This window comes from Tasmannia lanceolata, unplaced genomic scaffold (assembly GCF_043159265.1).
Source record: "Tasmannia lanceolata isolate RefF3 unplaced genomic scaffold, GAP_Taslan_0.1 ptg000006l, whole genome shotgun sequence".
Lineage (NCBI taxonomy): Eukaryota > Viridiplantae > Streptophyta > Magnoliopsida > Canellales > Winteraceae > Tasmannia > Tasmannia lanceolata.
Window position 1 is genome coordinate 12,539,314 of NW_027518683.1, and position 16,469 is coordinate 12,555,782.

General features: G+C 39.0%; 1 protein-coding gene across 1 annotated transcript; it reads right to left on the reverse strand.

The window, feature by feature from the left end:
• Nucleotides 1-5,505: 5,505 nt before the first annotated feature.
• LOC143879733 (ABC transporter I family member 17-like) lies at nucleotides 5,506-9,754 on the reverse strand. Its single transcript, XM_077382268.1, has 4 exons — nucleotides 9,585-9,754; nucleotides 9,164-9,502; nucleotides 6,659-6,846; nucleotides 5,506-6,047 (listed from the first exon to the last, which is right to left on the reverse strand). Exons 1-4 carry the CDS (start codon nucleotides 9,598-9,600, stop codon nucleotides 5,793-5,795), a joined length of 798 nt encoding a protein of 265 aa, XP_077238383.1. The 5' UTR covers nucleotides 9,601-9,754; the 3' UTR covers nucleotides 5,506-5,792.
• Nucleotides 9,755-16,469: the final 6,715 nt, after the last annotated feature.

The following is a 16,469-nucleotide window of genomic DNA, read 5'->3' on the forward strand; positions in this document are numbered from 1 at the left end:
TTTTTTAACTTAAAAAATTTCAAAATTATGAAATTAAAAAATAAGTCCATTTTATTCAATTTTTCTAAAAGAAAAGCACCTCCAAGAAAGAAAAAAATCTTCATAGTGTTTTTTTTTTTCTTCTCAGCATTTATTTTCACCTTCCAATTTGTTCGTTTCCATTTAGATTTCTCACTTTTCTGTTCAATTGGGTCCTTCTTGAGTTCTTGGTGATAAAGTTATTAATAGCAAAGAAAATAAAAGTTATTCATACTCATCCTGATGCCTTGCTTTAAATTAAAGATGCATTGAACCGTGATCTTGTGTTGGAAATAGAACAGAATTTTTTTTAAATATTTTGAAGTATTTGCTCATAAATAATCTAATCAAATATATATATATATATATATATATATATATATATATATATATATATATATATATATATATATAGAGAGAGAGAGAGAGAGAGAGAGAGAGAGAGGAAAATGATTGTGCGCTCGACCGCACCAAGCTTAGGTGCGGTCGAGGGCCCAAAACACATGGGTCCCACATTGTTAGGATGGTCCAAAGCATTCATTTGCATGGCCCCATCATAGATAGGGTGTGTACAAAAAATCAGCTCCATAGGATCATCCTAACCCATCCAAAAAAGGAGGGCAAAATGGACAGACACCGTTTGCCACAAATCTGCCCATTTTTGCCCTCAACTTTTGGAGGGGTTAGGATGATCCAATGGAGCTGATTTTTTGTACACACCCTATATATGATGAGGCCTTGCAAATGAATGGTTTTGATCACCACAAAAAGTGTGGGACCCATGTGTTTAAGCCCTCGACCGCACCAAAGCCTAGGTGCGGTCAACCGCACACTCATTTTCCTCATATATATATATATATATAGAGGGCAGTGTTCCTGCGCAGCTGCTCAGTTAGCTTAACGGAGCAGCTGCCCCAAAAACTCATGTGGCCACATTTTGGGTGGGATCGAAAGCATTCATTTGATGGGCCCTTTCATGGGTAGGGTGTCCACCAAAAATCAGCTCCATTGGATCACCTTAGGGTGTCCATTTGTGGGGCAAAAAATTGACAGATTTGTGGACAAACAGTATCTGTCCATTTTTTGCCCCACAAATGGACACCCATTGGTGATCCAATGGACCTGATTTTTGGAACACACCCAATCCATGGAAGGGCCCATCAAATGAATGCTTTGAATCACCCAAAAAATATGGGGCCACATGAGTTTTTTTGGGCAGCTGCTCAGTTAAGCTAACTGAGCAGCTGCGCAGGAACACTTTGCTCATATATATATATATATATATATATATATATATATATATATATATATATATATATATATATATGAGTTAAGTGAAGCTACACATACGTGTAGCTAACTTAGCTACACCGACGACTTAAAATACAGTGTGCCCACATTATTTGGGTGATCCAAACCATTCATTTGATAGGCCCTCACATTGATAGGGTGTGCCCAAAAAATCAGCTCCATAGGATCATCCCAACCCTTCAAACTGTGAAGGCAAAAATTGATAGATTTGTGAAGGTTTTTACACGTCCAATTTTGCCTCCACAAATCGTAGGGTTGGGATGATTCTATGGAGCTAATTTTTTGGGCACACCCTATCTATATGAGGGCCCATCAAATGAATGGTTTGCATCACCCAAACAATGTGGGGCCTACTGTATTTTAAGCCGTTGGTGTAGCTAAGTTAGCTACACGTATGTGTAGCTACACTTTTCTCAGGTCCATTGGATCATCCTAACCCCTCCATTTGTAGAGGACAAAAATGGGGCAGATTTGTGTCTGTCCATTTTTGTCGTCCACAAATGGAGGGGTTAGGATGATCCTATGGAGCTGATTTTTGGTACACCCCCCATCTATGTAAGGGACTTTCAAATGAATGGTTTGGATCATCCTAACAAAGTGGGACCCCATGTGATTGGGCAAGCTAGCTCACCAACAGTTTCCTCTCTCTCTCTCTCTCTCTCTCTCTCTCTCTCTCTCTCTCTCTCTCTCTATATATATATATATATATATATATATATATATATATATATATATATATATATATATGAGAAAACGGTTCCTACACATATGTGTAGAGAGTTCTCTACACACTAGCTTAAAATACAGTGGGGGCCCCCATTGTTTGGGTGATCCAAGCCATCCATTTTAAAGGCCCTCACATAGATAGGGTGTCTACAAAAAATCAGATCCATAGGATCATCCCAACCCTACGATTTGTGGAGGTAAAATGGATGTTTTTAAACCTTCACAAATTAGTCCATTTTTTGCCTCCACAGTTCGAATGGTTAGGATGATCCTATGGATCTGATTTTTTGTGAACACCCTATCTATGTGAGGGCCTTAAAAATGAATGGTTTGGATCACCCAAATAATGTGGCCCCCACTGTATTTTAAGCTAGTGTGTAGATAACTTATCTACACATATGTGTAGGAACCGTTTTCTCATATATATATATATATATATATATATATATATAAAGCTGAATGTGATAAGCTGGGGTGGCGCCACGTGGCACCCCCACTGCATTGGGATCTTGCACACCATTTTACACTTTTGGAATTCCAAAATTTCTTTCTAGAAAAATATCTATACGTATTCCTCTATCACACGAAACCTTAATAAAGTATCTTTTTTCTAATAAACATTTAACGCAATAAAGTTTTCCAATAAAGAGTCCCAAAAAAAAAAAGGAAATTTTGTAAATTGATCCAAAAAATAGAAACTTTTCTAAATTGATTTCATCTAAATTGCAAAATATGCATGTAACGCAATAAAGTTTTCCAAACCGCAATAAAGTTTCCCAATAAAAAATCCCATAAAAATAGAAACGTTTCTAAATTGATTTGTACAAATCCGTAATATTATAATTTTTTCTTCGCCCCGTGCATCGCACATGACTGCAACTAGTTCTATTCCAGTAAGTTTTAAGTGCTTGATAGGAACTAAGAAATAGATTTCTTTCTCTATCTAAGGAGGTGAAGATCGAATGTAAGCGCATTTTCTCCATTTGAGCACGCATCATTTTAAAGTGGTAAAATGATTTAATCTTTGTTGTATAATTTATTTATTAAAATATGATGAGGAATGGATGAACCATGAGCAACTATTTTTTTAGAGTTTTCATATTTGTTGATATGTATTAGCAAGTTTTTTAGAATTTTAAATACATATAAATAAGTCTTTATATCACGTGATACTAATTAGCACGATGAAGCCATTTTAAATCTTCTTTTACCTCCCATATTAAACCTTTTTATTCACCACCAATTTTTTGCTACTCTCTCCTCAACGATTTTGGACTGAGAGGCAGCTTGGGCGTGAGAACGAGACAGAGAAAAAGAAATAGAGAGACATAGAGAGAAAATGAGAGTTTTCTTGGGTCCTCTCTCGGGTTAATCTTGGGTTTTCTTTCGGGGTTTTTTCTTGGGTTATTCTTGGGTTGTTTCTCGGGTTGCTCTTGTATACAGTCTTGGTTGAGATAAAAAGAAAAGGGTATAGGTTTGCTGGTATGCAGGTTTGCGAGTTTGGAGTTAAAACCCATTGTAATCATTGTATTTTGTTTTCTCGACTGTGAGCATAGGCATCTTGGTTGAACCAGGTAAAATTTTGATGTTCATCCTATGGTTTGTGTTTATTTTTACTTTTCCGTTTACTTGTGCTCGATCTGATTGGTTTCGTCCTGTGGATTTTCTTGATATTATCATAAATTGAAGCTCCCTCTAAGTAACAATTGAATACAATTAGGTCAAGTTATCTTTTTTCATGTGTGAAAAAGTAAGAAATTTTACAAATGTTTTTCCTTTCCCAACTTTTACAGAAGATTCCTGCCATCCAATCCAGGCCTTATTGGGAAGTGTTCCTCTTCTTGTTGTTTTCTACATGATCCGCATATTTTTTTATCTCTTTTGTCGAATTTCTTGAATCTTTTGTGGATATTGAGCTCTTCCTCTTTTTTCCCGAAAAATGTTGGGCTTAACATAAAGAAAAGAGGCGAAAAAAAAAGAAAAGAAATAAAGAGGAACAATTATTAGAACATAGAGGGAGAAACAGGAAACGGGATGAGGATTGGAATTCAGTTTGTTTGCTTGTTAGTTCTTGTAAATGGGAGCTTTGGGAAGCCTTCATTGAAATGGTATAGGATGGACCACATTTCTCCAATGCCTGGAAACCCGTGTTTTAAAATGCAAACTCGTAACGTGGCCGAAGAATATCCTAGTCGATCGGCACGATGCCGTCGAGTACTCGGTTGATGCGGGGGACCACTCGGTTGACACGGTCATAATTCTAGAGAGTCAAACGAGTTTTATTGACTTTGTATGGTAAAATGCATAACACGACCATCGTAAAAGGGAGTCGACTTGAAGGAGTTCACGATGATGTGGGGGGTTTTAAAACTATGTTGCAAAGTAAAACTAGCATCTATAGTTGGCCATGGTCCCACTAGGAACTGTAATTAGACTGTTAATAAACGGATTTCAATAGAGAGTAATCTAATCAGAGACCTTTTGTCTCGGCTGTGGACCAGTCACTGATTAGCTGGGATCTTATGACAAATCAGTGACGATCAAGAAAGGAAGAGATCATCATGTAACTCACTAAGTATTGAACATTTAAATCTCTTAGGCTGTGTTCATTGCTCATATGTGTGTAGCCTTCGTTCTCCCTCTCTGACATGTTCTGAGTTAGGGATGGTTTTTCTGCCTATTACTGTATCATCTTTCTCTTTATCAAATACACGGATAGGGGTCCCTGCCAAGCCCCCAGCTTACCCCAAAATTATTTTTTTTTTATTGACGATCAGCAGCTACACTAAACAGCGGGGTTTGGGCTTTAATCCTAATAGGACGTACTCTTCTTATCTTCTTAGACACCAACTTTGGCCAAAAGACAGAAGAAACAAGAAATATTAAAGGGATGCTTAAAGGACCCCTTTTGGGCTCTACTGATGAAAATATCTAGTTTCCGTTATGGGATTTGCTAGCGTCCATCGCAAATGCCATTTCACAGATGGTCTGTTGCATGTGACAGCAGCCACCTCGTGAATGAAGACAAGATGTGTTGAAAAGTGTGCCCGTGTGGCTGCTGTCACGGCAAGCAGATCAGCCGCGAAATGCCTTTTGCGATGTAAGCTAGCAAATCCCGTAACGGAACCTTGATATTTTCATCACAATGGGATTTGAAGAAAACCAAATGATTGAAGTGGGCTTTTCCTTTTTAATTTTGGGATTATTTTGATTTTTTTAATTTAATAATTTGTTTATTGGATACAAATTCTCTTTTAATTAAGAGCACCAATCATTTCTATGGGGAAACGATATATTCGTCCCATGTTAAAAAAGGGCAAATATATCACTTCCCCGTATAAGATTTAATTAAGGTGGGCAAGCACCAATCATTGGAGCTTACAGACCTTATATGCACACGAACCAGGTACTCCTATTCAAACCATTCATTTCCGGAGCCCAATCTGCATCTAAAAAAAATGCTAACCTCTGATTCATTTATTTGCTTGTGAATCCGGCTAAACACAACTTATCTGCCAAAATAAGAAATCTATAGGGATAGAAAATCACGAAAACAGGACTCCCTCCAATTGCCCACATCACATTTTCAAGACCATTATAAATATCGGCTACTACAACTCAAAAACACTTGTTCACACTAGTTGTATAATATAAATTAATTACAAGGCTCAGACACCATCTTTTTTTTTAGCTTTCCATAAATACTCTTCCCTTTAACCGAGCAAAGAAAATTGAAATCAAGAGCTAAGCTCAAGGAACCTTAGTGCCATGGGATGCTTAGCTTCTGAGAGTTGGTGTGGATTCAACACCTCCACGATCTCACCATTAACAAGAAGGCATACCAAATCGGCAATCCTTTGGATCTGCTTAACACTGTGAGAGACCATTACAGTTGTTAACCCTCGACTCTTCTTTAGCTTCACGATTGCATCCTCTATGTTTTGAGTTGAGATCGGATCGAGAGCGCTTGTTGGCTCATCCAACAGTAAAACCTTTTTAATTGTAGAATAAGATAAGAAAAAAAATGTGTTAGTGCCTCCGTCACTAAGGATTTAGAGGACATTGTGCCAAATAATTATAGAGATATGCTAAACAAAAGGGCGCCCTTTCAAAAATCAGCTGAAAGGGCGCCCCCATTTGATAAGATAGAAGATTTCTATTAATCTCAATTTCCTGGATCACAATTACAGAAAGCTTGAAAGGGCACCCCCATTTGATAAAATAGAAGATTTCTATTAATCTCAATTTCTTGGATCGCAATTACAAAAAGCAGTGATGTGCAGGGGAGAAGCTAGGAATTTCGTTGGATCTACCATGCATAAGATCCAACGGTTAATTTCAACAATAAATGGTGAGACCAGCCAACCCAAACTAGTTTGGGACAAAGGCTTAGTTGAGTTGAATTGAGAATGGTGAGACCACATATTCTAACACCATGGCTGCATGTCACCACAAAGTGCATTTATAATGGCTGCAAGTTAGGGAGCATTAAATGCACTTTGGTGACGTGCAGCTAATGGGGGTGCCCTTTCAGCTGATTTTTGCATGGGTGCCTTTGAGTTTAGCGTTCCTCATAATTATATATGTTGTATGTAAAACGCACCTCCGGTTCATTAGCAAGGGTCCTTGCCAAAGAAACCCTTTGGGCTTGCCCAACGGATAGCTCGTCTCCCTTTTTAGAGGCGATAGAGGGATCAAGGTCGGCCAAGTTTAGTAGCTTCAACACTTCCTCATCTGATATCTTCTTGCCTTGTAGTTGAGGCCCATAGCGCACATTGTATTCAACGGTGCCTGATGAAACATATCACATGAATTTGGGGGTTACAATATGGAGAAAAAAATATATTATTTCCAAACTGTTTTCCAGCAATTAGAAACTCCCTTTATTTGTCTTCTTAAAAAAAAAAAAAAGACTACAACTACACCCTGCTTTTGTTTGTCTTTTCAGAGAACGAATTATGTCCACGAAAAGACAAACAAAAGGAGAGGAAATGAGGGGAAAGGGAAATTTTTTTGGTGAACAATGTAAGTAGACAAATCTGACCGTGGTCCCTCACACAACTCTACAATATGACGATTAGTATTATTTATTTTCGTAGGTAAACTGGAATCGAAACTCCGACCTCAAGGTTGAAGAACAGAGCCTTACCAGTTGAGCTAGAGGCTCAACCCCTGAGGGACAATTAGTATATTGAGTTGGTCTGATTAATCTGATAGAAAATGATAAAAGCAACATCACGGGTGCAATACTTTATTTGTTTGCAGTCAGAGGATATGAACAGAGCATTGCCCTGGCTGCTATAACATAACCAAAGAAGTGGTTGCAAATGCAGTCTTATTGAATGGAAGCAAGTCAGAAATGAATACATCGTTAAAATAGGTTTGAGGTGATGTGAGCGAAACATCTCAGCCTGAAATATGGCTTCATGCATTGAACTGTTGGATCTTCGAAGTAGTAGATTAGGTAACCATGTCAAATTAGGTAGTTAGTGTAGAAATAAATCCAATTTAATCTAAGGGATTTGGTAGGGACCATCACAGAAGGCATTTCGCGGACCAGCTAGCAGTTGCACGGGAGGGCAGCCGGCCACCAAGATGAATTCAATGAATGAGACAAAATCTGAGCCCGCGTGGCAGATCTCTCATGCAACAGCAGGTCCGCGAAATGCCTTCTGATGGTACCTAGCAAATCCCCAAATCTAACATAGTTAACGAATCCAGTGCCTTGATGATCCAACGGTCAGATCTGATCAATTCTAACCCATTTATGGTTATACGGACCATTCATCTTATTGGACCCCAATGCTGATTAGCTATAAAAGATTCAATTTTGAAAGTTAAGATCAAATGATAGGTGCAATTTTGAGCCACAGCCATCCATATTAAGATCAAAGGAGGCTGCAATAGCTTAAATGGGAAGTTGGGGACCCCAGCTTTGAGGCTTCCTGCTAACGTAGATTCATGCAGAAGCCTGTGTGCCAAAAGATTGGGATTCCCGGGAGCGTTAAGACTAGTCTCACGGAAAACCTGGTCTCATAGTAACAATTGACCATACATAAAGGTCCTAAACTAAAGTCACCATTTACCACGACTAGCTCCAAACCGGGCGGGTCCTCCGGTCTGGCATTTTTTTATATAAATTGGCTTGGTTAGAAACCAAAACCATCAACATATCCCTGCTGTTGTCTTTGTACGGTCCTCTCCCCCTAATGGGGGAGGCAGCTAACAAAAGAAAAGAAATGATATGGGCACTCTGTCTCAATAATGGCACTCCATTCCTTTGTAATTTTCTAAAAGGCCGTTTCATTTTCCAAGATGCTCTCAACAAACCAATCGGAAAGGTGGTTAATAAGTACATGGAATGGTAATATAATAATATATATATATATATATAAACAAGGAAATGATTTCCCCAAAAGTAAGGTAAAACATTGTTAAACATTCGGAACAGGAATATTCTAATCGTATTAACCTCAAGCTAGTTGCGTACAATACAGCACACGTCTTTGGTTTGTATCACAATCCAAAATCCCAATGACTTTGACCAAAAGCATGGGTACCGGAAATGATATTTCCACCCACCCCCCCTCCCCCCCCCCCCCCCCTTTTCCACCATTTCCACCCATATTTGTTTAGTTCATGACAAAGACCGACGAAAAGGGATGGAAATGAGGAAAGCGAAGAAGAAAGTGGGTGGAAATATTATTTCTTTATCGGTTTTATATAATTCTAATCGGACGGTCAAGATTGTCGGATACATGGCCCATCCAGACATCGTATAATAAAATGATTCTACGTCCATTCAAAGGTTATCATTCAATACGAATCAATTTGGATTTTTGATTAAAGCCTAAAAAGCAAGTGGGTCCCACTCTAAAGATGTGGTGCGATTATAAAGAAGAGGAAAAGACCGTAGTGCCCTGGTGCAACCAATTCAAATGGTCACTCCGGCCCCCGATCGTGGCAAAATAATGAACACGGCCACGATCGTGTGGGGCCCCACACTTTCCGTCAAATGGGAACCGACACAAAAGTAGTACGGTGTACCACCGAATCGAAACTATCATGCAATGTAACGGCGCACGTTAGATAATAAGGGCACACGTACCTTCGAAAATAACGGGGAGTTGAAAGAGCATCCCTACTTTGCGCCGGAGGCTCAGCACTTCGAGATCACATATGTCCGAGTCATCGAGAAAAACCGAACCGGGCTCCGGTTCCCAAAGCCGGTTCATAGCCCTGAGAAGCGTCGATTTCCCACTCCCGCTCGGTCCGATAATCCCAACAATCGCACCTTTAGGTATATCTACACAGACTCCTGAGAGAATTGGAACTCCGGCATCTGAAAGTTTCGTTAGGTTTCGTATCCGAAATTTCGGATTCGGCATCAAATTCCGTTCTAAATGATCGTCTTGGATATCAACAAGTAAATGTTGTCGCTGTTGGCCTTCAGAAAGAGAGAATGAGAGAACGTTAGAAAATAAAAGTAATGAAATGAAAAAAAGGGTAAAGAAAGTTGTTGAATTTACCAGCCAAGGAACCCATATTTTCACGAAAATTCACTGGAACGGGGTTTAAGATCCGAAAATGAGCACGGAAGGCGAGGTTTAAGGATAGAGAGAATGAGGAGGAGATTTATATGTAGAAAGTAAGGTCAAAATGGGAGGAACGGTGAAAGAGTTCTGCACCAGAAAAGCAGAGGCCTGGATCGCACCGAGATTTAGATACGGAAGATTGTAGAATCATCTAAAATGACCGTATAGGGCTTTGTTTTCTTCATAAATTACAAGGTTTTTGCTTCTAAAATAAATCTCACTTTTACAATTCCCTGAGAAAGTCTGAGACACGTTCCACGTGGTGGGACCATGAGGGTCTCGTTTCCGTCCACGGGATTAATATGTTGTGAGGTGTATATGATTGTTTTCGTTGAACAACTGGGCATGAAGTCACTTTCACCACCAGTGCTAAAAGCCAATTTTCAGGTCCCACATGGAGACATGTATGTGAAATCAAAACCGTTGATCTTAGGGGCATCACGAGGCTACCACGTGGTCCTGACCCCTTGTTGATGGGAAATCACTAACATTCAATCGGATGGTTTAGCCTATATATATAGAGAATATATAAGGACGGTGATTGATGTGCTTCCATGTTAACCAGGACTCCCTTTATTGTGGTACTGTACCCACTCTACTCTCAAATCAGCTGATGGCCTGTCTCAGGAAATAATACCCACACTCTCCTTTTCTGGTAATACCATTCCTGACTTTATTAAATATTTTCTGATTACATGGTTGATACTTTCTGAGGATTGTATTATTATCTAAGGTTGCAACTTGTGCAATGTCTTACACGACCCACATCTGCTCGAGCCTAAAATACCATGGGAGTTCAGAAGTCACGGGCCCAATCTCGGAATAGGCAAAGCCCAAAAGGTGATTTTCCAAGTTGAAAAACTTGACCAAATCTCGACTTGACTCAACTGGGGACCGGACAACTGGGGAGAGAATTTATAGAGAATGGTAGGGTTCGACCCGAGTTGCAACCGGAGTTAATTAGAAAATATTTTACCAAAGAGAGGATGTGGATGTTTTTTCACAAATGATTGTTTTGATAAATTCCAATCGACTCTCAATTTCACAATTCTTTAATTAGCAGTCAGATAAGCCTAAGTGGTTATCGTGGGGTATCAGCTTTATTATTATAAGTTGAGTTAAAAAAACAAAATAATAATAATAATAATATAGCCAGAAGGAAGTTTCCGTGATGTTTTAGTACAAGGAGCAAGTACATGTGAAATGGAGAAATTTTTCCTCCCTCGTATGCAGCCTCCCCCGGAGAGGTCGTGACCTTGTTCTTTTCTTCAGAAATGGAGGAGATCTTTCAGTTTTGATACTGCTACTCTTTTCTTTATTTTACATTCTTCTTCTTTTCTTCAGAAATGAATCTCTCGTTTTGATATTTCGACTCTTCTCTTTCTAATACATTTTATTCTCTCTGAGAGTTATAAAATATAATTTTGTGAGTTAAAACTTTAAAGCAACCAACGGCCAATATGAATCAAAGAAATTTCAAATAAAGAGAAGAGATAATTTAATGAGGATTGCTAGTAACAAACGGTTATATTTCCGCTTGAAGCTACTAGGGTACTCATTGGCATGGTTTTAAATTTCGACTGAAATCCGAAATTTCGGATTTCGGTGGAGACTGACACCGAAACCACCAAAAACCCAAACGGTCATTTATTTCGGCCGTCGAAATTTCGGTTTTTCCAAAATTTGACCTAAAAAATCTGTTTTTTTAAAAATTAATTTAATATTTCACCTAAATTTCGGTAATTTCGGCCGAAATTTAATATTGAATAAAATATTGGTTTCGATTTTTGTACCAGATTTCCGTTGAAATTTTAAAATTTCAAGGTCCGAAACGAGTACCGAAACCGAAATTTTAAACCTTGCTCATTGGCAGCTAAATGCCTTGCTGGCATTCCGTTCTTTCACTACGTTTAATAGATCGCAGTGAATAATTGGTCATAATAGTCGCTTTCGCCTTTGCTGTTACCTAAAACGGGGGTAAAATGCTCTTTTCCAGTTGCATTAATATTCTTGAGGGAACCCACTGACTATCACGTGTCAACTTGTTGGGGCTATTTTAGTGAACAAAAAAAACACTTCTCTCTCTCTCTCTCTGCCAACAAAAAAACACATCTATCTAACATGCCCTCTCTCTCTCTCTCTCTTATCAAATTATGCAGGGGCGTGAGATTCCCCCATGGCCCCCTTAACAGAAATCGTTAACTTTTATGCTTTCAGAGGTAACGGTAGCTTCTCCACCCCTTCATAAAAGCTAACGAAAACTGTTGAGGGGGGGGGGGGGGGGGGGTTGGAATATCCACCAGGGAGCGGGGATCACTCCCCATTATGTAAGTTAATACCTACCTATTGTACATGGAGAAATTACCCGCTTCTGGATATGATGGGTGGCCGTACAAACCCTTATCGATTATGGTGGACCTGGCTGGCTGGCTGTATTAAAATCCCTTTTGGTTTGGTGAAGGATTTAGCCTAACACTAAATCGATAAGTGTTTTTTCCATCTCCTAACATATAGGCATATAGCTTCCGGCCCACCACCATAAGGATGGAATTGGATCCATTAATCTGACCGACTCACAAGTATGGCCTATTTTCTATAGCAACCATCTTATGGATGATCCTAGCCCATAGATGGATTAAATGTTAAACCCGGATGTCCTTTCAACATAGGACCAAGACCATGTGGGTCGTCTCTTCGATCAGGGAAAACTACTAAAATCCCCTGGATCGAAACATATCTACAATATTCCCCCTGAAATTTTCATAATTACCATTGGCACAGTTTCACGCCTGAAATAGTGAAATAGCTTTTCTTCTTTTTTTCTTTTACCCATTTTACCCCTCAGTATATTATCCTTTGAAATCCCTAAAATCTCTCCATCAAAAAGGCAATATTAAATCCTTTGAAAATCTCTCTCTGTCAAATAAAGGCAACTTCTCTCTAATGAGATTTTATATGGTGTAAGCTCGTATAGTCCATTTTTTTCAAAAAGTAATGCATGGCTACGCCATAGGATGATCCAAACCGTCCATTTGATGGGCCACAATGTAAAAGTACATTACAGGCCACACCATAGATGATCCAAACCGTCTCCACTTGATGGGCCACAACGTAAATAGATTGTATCCCAAAAATCATTTCCATAGGATAATCCCAACCCTCTGATCTATAATATACAATTTTCTATAAATCGGAGCGTTGAGATCATCATGTGGAAATGATTTTTGGGCCACAACCTATTTACGTTGTGGCCCATCAAATGGACAGTTTGGATCATCCTACAGTGTGCCATCAAGCCGGAAGGTTTGGATCACCCTACGTTGTGCCCTTCAAATGGACGGTTTGGATCTTGCTATGGTGTGGCACGTACAGTACTTTTTGACAAATAATGGACTACCGACTTATACCGTAATGTTGACTGAGAGATTCTTAGAAGCTTTAATGTTTCCTTGATGAAGTGAAAGATTTTAGGGATTTCTAAGTGATCTACAACTAAGGGTAAAACTGATAAAAGAAAAACTTAAAAGCTATTAATTCACTATTGGTAATTAAGAAAATTTTGGGGGGATTTTTGTAGATACGTTTTTATCTAGCGGGGTTTCTAGTAGTTTTCCCAACAAAATATATCAACTTCACCTGCAAGAAAAAAGAAGAACAATTAGATTTCTTTAAGATACAAGAAAAAAAATCCAACTTTACTTACAAGAAAAAAGAAGAACAATTAGATTTCTTTAAGATATTTCTAAAAAACAACAAAAATAGAAAGAAAATCAGTGATGAAGCATTGTTGAGAAAGTTGCTTTGTTTCCTAAAACATATGGTGGGAGGCAAAATAGAGTTCTTTAGGTTTTAGGAAAACCTAAATATAAAAGACAAGTTTTTCCACTTGTGGGAGTGTGTGTGAGAGAGAGAGATAGAGAGGGAGGATTTTTTTTCTCGGGTTGTCTTCTGAGGTGTTCACTTGGGATTTTTCTAGGGATTCTCATGGCATGATCTTTTTTTAGAAGAAAGGAAAGGGTTGTAGGTTAAATTCATTGTAATCCTTGTATGTTCTTTTTCTCATAGTTAAGATCGTGTTCTCGACTGCAAACGTAGGCATCATGGCTGAACCACGTAAATTCTCGGTGTTCATCTTGTGGCTTGTGTTTATTTGTACTTTTCTCTTTACTTGTGCACGATCAGATTGTATTTGCCTAGTAGATTTTCTCAATAAATGGTATCAGAGCTATGGTTGCAGAGTTCGTTGAGTCTAGGTGGAGCCATCGTGGGTGTTGTGGTGAGATCTCGGTTAGAGCGATGTTTGATGGAAAAATGATTGTCCGAGAAATTCCATTTCGAGGTGGAGGATGATCTGAGCTTGCGGTAAAATCGAGTTCTACCAAGTTCAATATCGATAGGTTTGACGGAAAGAGAAATTTTAACTAATGGCAAATGAGAGTGACGGGCATCCTAGTTCAACAGGGTCTGGCTAAGGCATTGAAGGAAAAGTAGGAAAAACCGGAGTAGATGGTGGATGTCGAGTGGGTAGAGATGGAGCCGAAGGTGGTTAGCACGATTCAATTATGTCTAGCTGATAATGTCTAGAGGTAACGATATGTTTAACGTTATAGAAGAAGAATCAGCACCTAAGTTATGAGAGAAGATGGAAAAGCTTTATTAGTAAAAAAAAAAAGCTTAGCCAAATGATTCTGTTTGAAGCGGTAATTGTATAGGCTAACTAGTCGGACATTGATGCTACAAATATGGTGGTGGCCATAACGGATGAGCGGAGTGAAACGGTTGGATACGTTCTCACAATCTCCACGGGTAGTCACACTTCTCATCATGATGAGTGAATTCTATATTTAGAGTGCTCTGTTCATGTATACTATAAGGGAGAATATTTTCATGCGTTCTAGGATATAAGAGAAGGTATAGTATCCTTGGGTGACGGGTTCACTTGTGACGTCACGAGAATTGGGACGATGAAGATCAAGATGTTCAACGAAGTAGTTCATACTTTGGATGGCGTGGCTTATGTCCCAAAGATATGGAAGTAACTAAGGTGATTGGCCGACTGGAGTCTAATGGCTGCAAGTACTCATCTAGTGGTGAAGCCATGAAAATCACGCGTAACTGTATGGTTATGATGAGAGTAGAGAAGTGGGGTTTATATCAACTGGTCTGAGACACAATGACTAGTGTTCAAAAGATCTCGATTGATGGTTTGAAATGAAATGGCAAGTGCTTGCACATGGTCTATTTTGCAGTTGGTGTAGAGATAGGCTTCGATGTTACAGACGATGGTGGGGAGGTGACGCTACCTACGATGGGGAGGTTAGATCAAGATCCCTCTCCAGGGTTGACTGGTTGAGTCAACGGTTTGACAACTGCACAAGTGCATTGATCGTGTTCATCAAATCAGGAGGAGTCAGAACTAGGGTGATTCACTAGTGTGTAGCTGGTATTTCATAATGATTATAGTGGTTTGCAACAACAACGGACCGTTGACGACATCAACGAATACTCTTCAGGTGGCTAGTAAACAAGTCAAGGTGAATATTGTTTGGAAAAATTGCCTTGTTTCTAACTAGGTATGACTAGGTATGGTGGCAGACAAAAGAGAAACTTCTTTAGGTTTTAATAAAACCTAAGTATAAAAGAGAAGGTTTTTTCTCTTGTGGGAGGCGACAAACCAAAAAAGAGAGAGAAAGGTAGAGAAGAGGTTTTCTTCTGGGGTTTTCTCTTGAGATTTTTCTCTGGGTTCTCCAATAATATCTTGGTTGAACAGCAAGGGAAGGGTTGCAGGTATGTGGGTTTCATGTTAAATCCATTGTAATCCATGTATATTCTTTTTTCATAGTGAAGATCATATTCTTGCCCGTCGTAAGCATCTTGGTCGAACCACGTAACCTCGTGGCTTGTGTTTATTTGTACTTTTCTATTTACTTGTGCACGATGAGATCTTATGTATCCGGTGGGTTTTCTCAATAAGAAAATTACCATACTTTTGGTCGTTATTTCGTATGAATTAAAATTAAGAAAACACTTTCAAATTGCTTGCCTTTATTTGGAAGATAAAGATGGAAATGCATTTGACCGATGATTCACATTTTGTGGATTCGAGCTCAGTTCCTTGTCTTCTTGCCCTCTTGCCCAACGTGTAAAAGGAAAAAGTGCCGCAAACAGTTCGTACACCAGGCCATGATTGACGCTTAAGGCTCTTTTCCCCGACAAGACCTTGTTAAGACATGATTCTGGTGTTCACTTGCTTTCCAGGGAAAATAGAATTACACATGTAGAATATTTGCAAAAAAACAAAAAATGACATTGAAAAGCCCATTTTCCCACCCTTTAGGGATTTCATTTCCTAATAGAAACAGACGGATTTCGTTTCCCTCGAAAACTAGTGCAAAAAGAAGGGCAAGCAATTTCCCTGGAAACCTTTTCCAACGCAAGTGAACAGTCTAGGGAAACTTTTTTCATGCAAAGATTCCCTGGATTTCTTTTCCTAATGCCACGTCAGATTCCTAGGAAACATTTTATTTTCCTTTCCCGGAAAAACAAGTGAACAGAGCCTAAGATTTGGTGGACAATCACCGGACGTGTTTTGGTTTCAATCGGTGGCCAGTGGCCAGTGGCCCACACGATCTCCATTCTGTAAATTAATAAATACATGTGCCACATAGCTTGTCTAAGCCCATACCGAACAAGTTTTAACTCTGTATTGTAGAGAACACCGGTCTAGACTCGGAGTTAAGCCTGAGTTAATAACCTGTGTAAGTTATTATTTATTAATGTTTGTCCGATCCGAATAGTTTTAAAAATTTACAAAATAAA

What these genes read in the sequence shown, in the direction of transcription:
- LOC143879733 (XM_077382268.1), bottom strand. An exon ending in ACTCCCCGTTATTTTCGAAG is followed by an intron (nt 6,847 to 9,163) that starts GTACGTGTGCCC and finishes ATGTTTCATCAG; the next exon opens with GCACCGTTGAATACAATGTG. An exon ending in CCCTTGCTAATGAACCGGAG is followed by an intron (nt 6,048 to 6,658) that starts GTGCGTTTTACA and finishes ACAATTAAAAAG; the next exon opens with GTTTTACTGTTGGATGAGCC.